Below are 12,622 nucleotides of genomic sequence, written 5' to 3'. Positions count from 1 at the left end.
GACACTGTATGGAATAGCTTACCAGGACATATAGCGGAGGCAGAAGCATTTTCGAGACCAGGCTTGATACGGTGCTAGATACTATCTGGCTGTCAGGTAAACTCAGCATTAAGTGCACTTGAGCTGCAAGCATTGCTGGACTGAATGACCTGTTTGTCATTATGTTAAATGATGTTATAGCTATATTATATTATGTTATGTTACGTTATGAAACTACGGTGAAAAAGAAAGTGCAACTTCTTTCAGTTCTATGGTTCTAAATTTTTTGGATATAACCTCATTTAGTCACCTACTCTTAACCGCAGATAAATATAACCTCTTGTGACAAACACAAAAAATGTTACTTTGTAATTTTTATGAAATGTATGCACAGGGTGTGGTCTGTACTGAGGAGGGGATTAGATCATGTGCATGTCTGTGTTTAATGGTAACGTGGTTTATCCAGGCTCATGGTATATAAACATCTCGCACACAGTACTGAAACTACACTAATTATAATCATAAATGATATCACATCCAGGGTAAACTGGTGAAGTTACTATAAAACAGTTTATCATGGAACGTTGTACTTTAACTGCTTACTTTAAGACTACCAGAGAAATACAGTAGGGAAATTGACACATATCTAGATGCAATTACACAGTAGCTGTGTGCCTTCAATACACCTGATTTTATAGAAACTGTACACCTTTGGCAGATGTTATTTTATAGAAACTATACACCTGTGGTAGATGTGCTTTCTCAGTAGCTTTGTGTCTTTGGTAGATGTCATTTCTCAGAAGCTGTGTGTCTTTGGTAGATGTGATTTCTCAGAAGCTGTGTGTCTTTGGTAGATGTGATTTCTCAGTAGCTGTGTGTCTTTGGTAGATGTGATTTCTCAGAAGCTGTGTGTCTTTGGTAGATGTGATTTCTCAGAAGCTGTGTGTCTTTGGTAGATGTGATTTCTCAGAAGCTGTGTGTCTTTGGTAGATGTGATTTCTCAGAAGCTGTGTGTCTTTGGTAGATGTGATTTCTCAGAAGCTGTGTGTCTTTGGTAGATGTGATTTCTCAGAAGCTGTGTGTCTTTGGTAGATGTGAGGCTGTCTTTGATTTGCTTTTACCTGCACAGGTCTGCGAGCCTCAGCGGAACACTCCCTCCTCAGATACCAGCCAAGTACGTCCCTCACCCTAAACCCTCTACCAGAAACCAGGCCCCGGTTAATGTATTTATATATTCTATAATGATTCACAATCATAATGGATTTGTAGGTACAACTGAATTGAAATAAGATTTGAAGTTATATTACATTTAAATACATTGCTTCAGACCTTAAAATAAGACCTTCCTTAAAGTATCTTTCTTTTCCTGGTTGTAGAGGTGAAAAGGGTGCAGGAATACGCAGGTATGTTCACATGCATACACACTCAGTACAGGCTCAGCACACACTCAGCACACACTCAGTACACACTCAGCACACACTCAGTACACACTCAGTACACACTCAGTGGCACTCAGTGGCACTCAATGAAATTATCAATTGCATTTGAATGGTTTCATACGATAAGTGGTAAAACAGAGATAAATAATCCAGTCATTTTCTCCAGTTATAAGCAATATTTAAGTATTGCTTCATATAATTTGATATTTTGTCCATCACTGAAATAGCTGCATTCATTCCAACACTGTTATTGCATCACAAGTATAAACTGCTGAAAGGTAAGATATTATGGTTTTGCCTGTAAAATATTCTCCAACATATATCTCCAGTGCAGATAATTCCAGATTATGGTGGAAAATTAATATGCACTGCTCCACATTGTTTTCCACAACAAAAACAACAACAACAACAACAACAACAACAGCAAACAACAACAAGCAACAACAAACAAAAAAACAGTGATGTGATTGGCTGTTAGTGCTTCCTGACTCAGTCAGCCAGTCAGATTGCAGCGGAGCTGGAGAGATGTAACAGTGGAACACAGATTCACAGATTTGCCTGATTCACATTTTCTCTTTTCCGTCTTCATTTCTTTTCCCTCGCCTCTCACACGTGACAGGAACGAGCCCAGAGACTGACAGAACGGCAGAATGTTTCAAATGTTCTCATTTTGATCTTTTATCTCGCAGTGGAGGTGACGCTGGACCCCCACACAGCACACCCCCGCCTCATCCTCTCTGAGGACAGGAAGCAGGTGCGGTGCGGGGAGCGGCACCAGCTGGTCCCGGACAACCCGGAGCGGTTCGACCGCGTGGTGTGTGTCCTGGGCCGGCAGGGCTTCTCAGCCGGTCGGCACTACTGGGAGGTGGAGGTCGGAGGCAAGACGGACTGGGACCTGGGCGTGGCCAGCCACTCCGTTAACCGCAAGGGCAAGATCACGGTCAGCCCCGCCCATGGGTACTGGTTCCTGAGTCTACGGGACCGGAGCGAGTACGCCTTCCGCACAGACCCGTCCACCAGCCTGGGGCTGTCCCACAAGCCCCGCCGCATCGGGGTCTACCTGGACTACCACAAGGGCCAGGTGTCCTTCTACAATGTGGAGGCGCGGCTGCTCATCTACACCTTCATCGACACCTTCACCGACAGCATCCACCCCTTCTTCAGCCCCTGCACCAACAAGTCGGGCAAGAACGAGGCTCCACTGGTCATCTCGCCCGTCACGCTCTCAGACTGAGAACAGGGCTCGCCGTCTTCCCGTTTGATACAGTGTCTGATATACACCGTGTTCTCATGTGATACAGAGTCTGATATACACCGTGTTCCTGTGTGATACAGTGTCTGATATACACCGTGTCCCTGTGTGATACAGAGTCTGATATACACCGTGTTCTCATGTGATACAGAGTCTGATATACACCGTGTTCCTGTGTGATACAGTGTCTGATATACACCGTGTCCCTGTGTGATACAGAGTCTGATATACACCGTGTTCCTGTGTGATACAGTGTCTGATATACACCGTGTTCTCATGTGATACAGTGTCTGATATACACCGTGTTCCTGTGTGATACAGTGTCTGATATACACCGTGTTCTCATGTGATACAGTGTCTGATATACACCGTGTTCCCGTGTGATACAGTGTCTGATATACACCGTGTCCCTGTGTGATACAGAGTCTGATATACACCGTGTTCTCATGTGATACAGAGTCTGATATACACCGTGTTCTCATGTGATACAGAGTCTGATATACACCGTGTTCCTGTGTGATACAGTGTCTGATATACACCGTGTTCTCATGTGATACAGTGTCTGATATACACCGTGTTCCCGTTTGATACAGTGTCTGATATACACCGTGTCCCTGTGTGATACAGAGTCTGATATACACCGTGTTCCTGTGTGATACAGAGTCTGATATACACCGTGTTCTCATGTGATACAGAGTCTGATATACACCATGTTCCTATGTGATACAACATCTGATATACGTTGTCTTGCGGACCAGAAAAGACATTCCAGATAGGAAAGAGCACATGTTTTTATTTTCACCAATATTCACAGCATAGTTCTTTCATGTGATCATATTTTCACCAATATTCACTGCATAGTTCTACAGAGGGCAGGTTGTCTTCCATATGATCGCTTGTTCTGGGTTTCTAACCTGTTCCACTGAGTCAGGTCTAAATTTTAACACATTCTTATTCACTTGAGAACTTTTATAAAACTGCTAAATATGGCCTTCAAAGCCATACTGTTTATTTATATTTACTTCACTTATTTTACATTGTAGTTTGTAAATAATGCAATCAATAAGTGTATCTGTAAGTTTTAGGAGGTTGATTGACATATTTTTGAATCCCTGTGTTTTTTTTTTGACATTTTTGTCATTTGCAATCAAGCTCAATGGGTAGGCTCCATGCTTGTATTTAGCTGGGTGAGCTGGCCACAGTCTGTTTGTCTTGTGATTTGTATATTTTGTTGCCCTTCTTAATCCTATCAAATAAAATGTTTATCCTTTTGATTTTTGTTACATGGATATGAATGCAAGCTCCTTAGTTTCGAGGGCTTTTGGCTGACCTATCCCATAATCCCACATGAGGATACTGCTGGTCCCCACAGCCATGACCTCCTCTGTTCCACATTACATTACAGTATTTATTCATTTAATTGGGCTCTCTTGAGATTAAGAATTATTTCTAAAAGCCTTTGTATATACCTGTTCCAGAAAATTATTCTGGAGAAAGTGTTGTCTCAATGCTTATGTGTAATTATGAATGAAGATAAAAATGTTTTGTGAGAGCTGTCATCCCCCATCTCAACTTCCCTTCAACACTCCTTTGCTCTATCTGTCTGTCTCACTCCCCCTCTCTCCTCTATCTGTCTGTCTCACTCCCCCTCTCTCCTCTATCTGTCTGTCTCAATCCCCCTCTCTCCTCTATCTGTCTGTCTCACTCCCCCTCTCTCCTCTATCTGTCTGTCTCACTCCCCCTCTCTCCTCTATCTGTCTGTCTCAATCCCCCTCTCTCCTCTATCTGTCTGTCTCACTCCCCCTCTCTCCTCTATCTGTCTGTCTCAATCCCCCTCTCTCCTCTATCTGTCTGTCTCACTCCCCCTCTCTCCTCTATCTGTCTGTCTCACTCCCCCTCTCTCCTCTATCTGTCTGTCTCAATCCCCCTCTCTCCTCTACCTGTCTGTCTCACTCCCCCTCTCTCCTCTATCTGTCTGTCTCACTCCCCCTCTCTCCTCTATCTGTCTGTCTCAATCCCCCTCTCTCCTCTATCTGTCTGTCTCAATCCCCCTCTCTCCTCTATCTGTCTGTCTCACTCCCCCTCTCTCCTCTACCTCTGTCTCACTCCCCCTCTCTCCTCTATCTGTCTGTCTCACTCCCCCTCTCTCCTCTATCTGTCTGTCTCACTCCCCCTCTCTCCTCTACCTCTGTCTCACTCCCCGTCTTCTCTGTCTGGCTCTCTCTTAATTATGAGTTCAGTTCAGACACTTCACTGGCATGACATCCTGTATTTCAAAATACATATTGTGTGTTATCAAGTGTAATGATAACAATGATCAATCATAGCAACAATACAAATAACAAACAGCAACAACAGCATACATAATTACTGTAATATAACACTATTACATATTAATCAATTCAATGTATTATTATGTTTGCAGTATCTTATTGAAATATTTTTTGCAATAGAGAAGGAAGAGAAGGAAGTGCATTTATTTTTCTAACTCTCATATGTTTTTAAAATGACTTTCAGGGCCCAGGCCAGACAAAAACAAGCAGCCAAGGCCAAGTGGCAAGAGCTGCTGGACTGACTGTGTTGGTCATTGGTCACCTAAAATGGGGGAGAACGTACAGTCCCCTATAGCAAGGCCAATTCCTTTGATTTGGAATACACTGAAAACACCTTTGGTATCAAGACTGTAAGACCACCCCATTGCTTTTACTGCAGCCTCTTTCAGTTGTTGGTTTCAGGGGTTTTCCCTTCAATCTCCTCTTCAGGAGGTAAATTCTGCTCAGTTGGGCTAAGGTCTGATGACTGACTTGGCCAGTCTAAAACCTTCCACTTTCACTCCCTTATGAAGGCCTTTGTTGTGTTGGCAGTGTGTTTTGGGTCATCATCTTGCTGCACGATGAAGTTCCTCCCAATTAGTTTGGATGCATTTCTCTGGACAGAGAAAGTAGACTTCTCAATTAATCCTACTGCTACCATCATGAGTTACCTCATCAATAAAGATTAGTGAGCCCACTCCAGAAGCAGCCATGCAAGCCCAAGCCATGACACTTCCTCCACCGTGCTTCACAGATGAGCTTGTATGTTTTGGATTATGATCCCTTCTTTCTCCACACTTTGGCCTTCCCATCACTTTGGTAGAGGTTAATCTTGGTCTCGTCAGTCCATAAAACTTTGTTCCAGAACTTTTGCAGCTCATCTCTACTTGCTAATTGTAATCTTGCCTTCCGATTCTTACTACTGATGAGTGGTTTGCATCGTGTGGTATCAGGCCTCTATATTGCTGCTCTCCAAGTCTTCAGCAATTGATTGAGATAACTTCACCCCTGCCCTGTGGAGATGCTGTTGTTTTCTTTGTTCGACCTGTTCGATGTCTGTTGCTCAGTACACCAGCGCTTGCTTTTCTCCCAAAGACAGCTCTCTGGTCTTCATTTTGGTTTATCTTTTCAAAGACAAATGCAGTCTTTACAGGCTAAACCCAAGGCTAAAACCAAGAGTAGACTTTCAGAACTATTTATTGTTTAACCAATCGATCTAACAGGACACATCTGGGCAACAAGAAACACCTGTCAGTAATATGTTCCAATAGTTTTTCTCACCTAAAGACTGGGTGGTCTAATACAAAAGGTGAAATGTTCCAAGTTGTTTAACAAATATAGATTGAAAAAACAGGAAATAAAAGCTGAAATTTGGATCTGTCATCTCATATACATGTTTTGACCTCAAACTCAATTGTCTTCATTGTATAGCAAAAACAAAGAAATTGGCCTTACTGTTCCAATACTTTTGGAAGGGTCTGTATAAAAAGGGGTGCGATTCCAGCATGCATAACCCGTTATGGATGTGCTTTTGTGGGTTATGAGGCATTGGTGATTATGGTGGTTTATATAAGTGGACACCAGATTCAACAAATTAGTCTTTAGTAATGACCATGATAATTAGAATTAAGTTTCTTAGTGCTGGGCTAAAACAAAAACTTGCACCCACAACGGCGCTTTTTGGATAAGAAATGAGACGGCAAATTGCTGAGGCAGTCGGTATCTTTCGTTTACTCCAATGTACCAGGTTATCCGGCTATTGACTCCTCCCCGCCTGAGGTGGCGCTAATACAGTTTTTAGACCCTTATGGATTACCGCAGCATTCTCTTTATTTTTCTTTCCATTTCTTCCTAAAACTGTGGGAGGAAGTTTGACCAAAATATTACTGAAACGTAGCAAAATATTGGCTGAATTTTATATTTATAATCGCTTTTTTTAAGAAAAGAGATGTGGTTTATTTATCTACTCAGCTGGCTGTCTCTGGTGATTCAGATCTCCTTCGTCACTCTCGCAATCGGTGAGTAAGTAGCACAGCTAATGCTAATTGTGTTGCCGTGGCCAACTAAGAATTAGCTACTGAAGCGGTCTGCCCGACAAAACTAGCTAGCTAGGCGATGAGACAAACTTGCTACCTGTGACCTACAGGAGAAAAATAAACTGTCGTTAGCTAATAAGAAAGTGATTAAGCAACCAACACAATACTACAATGGAATAGACGAATATGACTATTATAGTAAGTTTGCGTTCCCTAGCTAGCTAACTTTGATTACTACTCTAGCTAGCCAAGTTGTGAATTAGCGTCTAAAATAGGGTAATTTAACGTTAACTTTAAAGTGGGCGCAAAGAGGCTTGAGATCAGACGCATTCATGATACACATAATATTAGAGTGTATAGCAATATATAATACAGCTAATTATTGTTATTTAATGCTGTGTCATCGGGATCGCGTATCTTTTGTAAGTTAGCCTACTAGCCCGACCTGTTTACAATGATCATGAAATGCTTTATTTTGGTGGACTAGCTAGATGCGTTTGAGGGGTAAATAGCGTTTGCGGCCATCTGTGTCCGCCCCCCTGTCAAAAGTGAATTCCGAAGAGTGATCATGGTAGACGAGCAGGGCAAGTTTGCGCTGAAGTGTGCTACACTGGGCGTGTAGGTCCACGTCGGCAAGGCTAATCCAAGTCAGTCAGGACAGTCGATGAAATACGTGCCTGTGTCGGGGCGTGTCGGGACTGCGTTCCTGAGGATCCCCTTCTAGGGTTGTTGTCGGTATTAAAACATAAAATAAATAATAATAATAAAAATAAAAAAAATTTGACCTGTGCACACGGATTGGGAGCTTTAACAAACAAATGCATATTAACATTTTAATCTACAGTTTCGGACTGATCTCGTACATTTTAGCTTTAACTGAAATGTCCAAAGAGACGCACGCACACCAACGCATGCTCATGAGACAAAAATAGTAAAACTATGTATAATAATAATAATAATAATAATTATTATTATTATAATTATTATGTTTATTGTCCACAATTGTGGAAATTTGCCTTCGGCTTCACAGGTTCGTTAAAGCACATCATACTAAATAAATAAATCACAATACTTAAAATAGTAAATAGCACAACATGCACAGTACAGACAAAAATAACAGACATGGTTCTGCTGTAAATGATGTTTACGAATTTATCAAAGTTATTGCATTTGGTATGAAAGACTTTTTATAAATATTCTTCCCGCGACGGCTCTATAGCGTCTCCCCGAGGGAAGTTTTGTAAATTCTTTAAAAAGGGGTTGAACAGAATCAGACACAATTTGTCTGGCTTTTTGTTTCACCTTCGTCTTGTATATACATCCCAATTGGTTCTGCTCTTTCCCAATTATTTTACTGGCCATGTTTGTAATTCTGGACAGTCTATTTTTGTTCTTAGCCCCCAGGTGCCCATACCATGTACACAGGTTAAAAGTTAAAACACTTTCAACAAGACTTCTGTAAACGAGACTTCTGTAAACAGTCTCTAAAATGTTCTTTCTTATATCATAAGAATCCAATTTCCTGATTAGATACAAGTGCTGCATTGCTTTTTAAAAAAGGTATTCTGTGTTGGCTGTAAAACTTAAAGTGCAATTAAATCCTTTACTGCTTCAACAGGCTTGTCATTAATCAAAACAGGTGGAAAATAGTGACAAGCATTATGGTGACTTCTAATTGTTTTTGGTATATTTGTATATTTTGTATATATTTTTTGTTCTGATGAAGGCTTGGTTTAGCTTTGATTCATATATATATATTTTGTTTATCTTCAGCTGCTGGTCTTTATTATCTGGCCGAACTAATTGAAGAATACACAGTTGCTACCAGTCGAATTATAAAGTACATGATACTGGTAAGTTATAAATTATTATACAGTATATAGCACTGATAACTGAATTATGCTGTGTTTTTGACGCTGGTAAATGAGATTATTGTTAATTCCCATTGTACTGCACACGCTCTGTGCAGATGGTCAGTTTGTGTGGTTGTTGTTTTTGGATTGTCTTCATTCAACATTTGTTTCTCATTTGATGCAGTTTTCCACAGTGGTGCTGGTATGTCTGTATGTGTTTGAGGGCTTCCCTGTACTGATGGTGACCACTGGTCTCTTCACAAACCTGGTTTACTTTGGGCTGCTGCAGAGCTTTCCCTACATCCTGCTCACCTCTCCCAACTTCATCCTGTCCTGCGGTGAGCCCTGATCACACGCTACACGCTGATCACACACACATGCTGATCACACACACATGCTGATCACACACTGATCACACACTGATCACACACTGATCACACACTACACGCTGATCACACACTACGCCCTGATCACACACTACGCCCTGATCACACACTACACGCTGATCACACACTGATCACACACTGATCACACACTACACGCTGATCACACACTACGCCCTGATCACACACTACGCCCTGATCACACACTACACGCTGATTGCACACACACACGCACACGCTGATTGCACACACACACACTAATTACATCACATTTACCACTCATCATTCCGCAATTATGCCCTGATTGCAATCTACTTCCCGATTATGCACTACGACCAGATAACACCCTGATTACACATTATACACATTACGTTTACACCCTCATTATGCCCTGAGTATGCCCTACACCCTGGTTACACTCTACGCCCAAGAATACACCCAGAGCCATGATTACGCACCTCCCCACGCCAATGTGAACTCTCCCATCTAACCCGTTTTCTCTGTTGTGCAGCACTTGTGGTGGTAAACCACTACATGGCCTTCCAGTACTTTGCAGAAGAGTATTACCCCTTCTCTGAGGTAAGGACACACAGTATTATTTATTTTAGTGAAAGGCACAAAAAATCTTTTGTGGGCAGGAATTGTCCGGTCAATTCCCTGGTTTAAAATGTGCATGTACAGGCCTGAGTGGGGACAGGTTGATGGCAGTGTTGGAACAGACTCCACAGAACTAAGCTAACATGTTACCTGTTCTATAGTGAAGAAAGGCTGCGTACCTGTGTGTGTGCGTGAGGAGAATCCGGGTCCCTGTATTTTATTGATTTACATTTACATTTTTGTCATTTGGCAGACACTTTTAATTCAAAGCGATTTACAAGTGCATAGGTTCTTCCACAAGTTAAAGCAACACATCCATAACTAGTAAAATACACATGAAGTGCTGTTCTAAACATACAGTCATCATACAAGTGCAATTCTATTTTATTTTATTTAAATTTTTTAATTTATTATTTTTTTGGGTTAGACGAGGGATATCGGAAAGGGGGGAATCAGGAGGTAGGACTAAGGTACAGTTTGCTGTCCTGACAGTGGTAGGCAAGTCATTCCACCACTGAGGAACCAGAACGGAAAACGTGCAGCTCGACCGCCGGGTGCTCATAGAGATTTGGCCTAGTTGGATAAAAATTAGACAATTGCAGTGGGCAAGCTGGTGAGAAGATGCTATTTGCAGTTTGACCACCAGGAGTCACTGTTTTATGTGTAAATATGTGTCTGCACGGTCTGCTGTGCACGTTGCTCATTATCTGAGAGAGCTGCCAGAGGAAGCAGTGGTTCATTGATCGGCTGGTAGGGGTCTGGTTTGCCCACTAAAGCTCTAGCTAGCTGACTAGCTGTAGGCAGTAGATTCTGTAGGCAGGTTGCTATGGTTACTGTGTGGATTGTCTTGCATGCCTGGCTTGATTGCGTGTCGGAGACTCGGTTTGCTCAGAAGGCCACAATCAAATTCAACCTGAAGGCATGAAGGCCAAAAAGCATGTTGCAAAAAAGCACTTTTCACTTCACTACATTACATTACATTAATGGCATTTGGCAGACGCTCTTATCCAGAGCGACATACAACAAAGTCACTCGTCACGAGAGAAAAGATCACAGAACTTAAATCATGAAACACAAATGTGGGAAATACTGGTAAATGTAGTTACTGAGTGACTAGATGGTAAATGGTTGGAATTTATATAGCGCCTTTATCCTAAGCGCTGTACAATTGATGCTTCTCATTCACCCATTCATACACACACTCACACACCGACAGCAGTTGGCTGCCATGCAAGGGACCAACCAGCTTGTCAGGAGCATTTTGGGGTTAGGTGTCTTGCTCAGGGACACTTCGACACAGCCCGGGCGGGGGATCGAACCAGCAACCCTCCGACTGCCAGACGACTGAGCCATGCCTTACTGCCTGAGCCATGACGCCCCACACTACAACTACAACACTATATAACATTGTGCTGGGTTGCCTGTGTTTCTGTGTACTAATAAATGTTAACGATGTTTCTGTGGGTCGTCCTCTTCAGGTTTTGGCATATTTCACCATCTGCCTCTGGATCATCCCCTTCTCATTCTTTGTGTCCCTCTCCGCTGGCGAGAATGTTCTCCCATCTACCGTCCAGCAAGGAGGTGAGGACCTCTCACCCCTGACCACCTTTTGGCCCGACCCTTCTCCACCCTCCCTCCTTTTATCAATGGAGGACACAGCCGCAGATTCTGTGTGAAACTCCAGTCCTGGAGGGCCGCAGTGTCTGCAGGTTCAAGTCACACTCCTTCCTCCCTCTCTTTCATTTGCACTCTCTTTCTCTCACACTCACTCTCTCTCTCTCTCGCTCTCTCTCTCTCTCTCTGCAGATGACGTGGTATCGAACTACTTCACTAAAGGGAAAAGAGGGAAGCGTTCAGGGATTCTGAATGTGTTCTCCTTCCTGAAAGAGGCGGTGCTTCCCAGCCGACAGAAGATGTACTGAGGGGGGCGGGGTCTGGGGAAAGGGGCTGGGCCAAGGAAAGTGACTGCAAATGAGCATGGCCTGGAAACGGGGGAGGGGCTGGCCAGCACGCAGGAGCCCCACCTCGGAGCCCCACGTTCCCCTGCAGTGTGTTTCTGTATTGTGTTTGATTGTTTAGTAAAACCGAATGAGCCATGTCCCTGTGACATGACAATGTGCAGACCAGGAACCTGTGTTTACAGTCGCTGCTCACACCTGGGACACACAGTGTGTTTGTGTGTCTGTGTGTGTCTATGTGCATGCGTGTGTGTGTGTGTGTGTGTGTGTGTGTGTCTGTGCGTGTGCACGTCTGGGGGGGTGTGTGTGAGAGTGAGTGCGTGTGTGTCTCTGTCTTTGCAGTGTGAGTGGCTATGTGTAATGACTGTGTCTTGAGTGTGCTGGAGTGTGTGAGTGTGTGTCTCTAAGTTTACATGTTTGTTTGTCTTATGTGTGTGCGCGTATATCTGTATAACTATAACTTGTGCATATGTGTGTATACAGTATTTGCGTGTGTGCACATCAGTGTGTCTGTGTGTGTAAGATTTTTATGTACTAATTGACATCTGTGATTATGCTTTGATCATGAAGTGTGTGGCTGTGTTCGAAACCACATTCTTGGCATACAAATTTTCAAAGAAAATCAGTCTGAAATCTAATACAAGTAGTAAGCGGTTTCAGACCTAGCCTGTGAATCTGCCTGCCAGTACGTGAATAGGAGGGGAACAATCACAGGCAGTAACACTTGCACATAGAAACAAAACATTTTTTATATCATGTTTTGGATGCGTGATTGAATTTGAATAAATACTATAATGCCTAATGGACAAGTAA

At 42.7% G+C, this 12,622-nt stretch overlaps 2 protein-coding genes across 2 annotated transcripts in view; both read left to right on the top strand.

Annotated features, from left to right (window-relative positions):
* LOC133130417 (E3 ubiquitin-protein ligase TRIM39-like) overlaps nt 1-3,944 on the top strand; it is a 14,520-nt gene extending 10,576 nt beyond the window's left edge. The window contains exons 7-9 of the mRNA XM_061245003.1: nt 1,109-1,153; nt 1,356-1,382; nt 2,108-3,944. Of these exons, the coding sequence (XP_061100987.1) occupies nt 1,109-1,153; nt 1,356-1,382; nt 2,108-2,652 (617 nt within the window). The 3' untranslated portion in view covers nt 2,653-3,944. The remainder of the gene's footprint in view (nt 1-1,108; nt 1,154-1,355; nt 1,383-2,107) is intronic.
* A 2,894-nt stretch (nt 3,945-6,838) lies between these two features.
* On the top strand, nt 6,839-12,622 carry tex261 (testis expressed 261). Its single transcript, XM_061245595.1, has 6 exons — nt 6,839-7,000; nt 8,792-8,871; nt 9,056-9,209; nt 9,766-9,833; nt 11,330-11,432; nt 11,658-12,622. The coding sequence occupies exons 1-6, from the start codon at nt 6,931-6,933 to the stop codon at nt 11,771-11,773; spliced, it is 591 nt and encodes a 196-aa protein (XP_061101579.1). The 5' UTR covers nt 6,839-6,930; the 3' UTR covers nt 11,774-12,622.

This window comes from Conger conger, chromosome 6 (assembly GCF_963514075.1).
Source record: "Conger conger chromosome 6, fConCon1.1, whole genome shotgun sequence".
NCBI classification, from domain to species: domain Eukaryota; kingdom Metazoa; phylum Chordata; class Actinopteri; order Anguilliformes; family Congridae; genus Conger; species Conger conger.
Note: the sequence above shows the minus strand (reverse complement) of the source record. Positions and strands in the feature narration are given on the sequence as shown.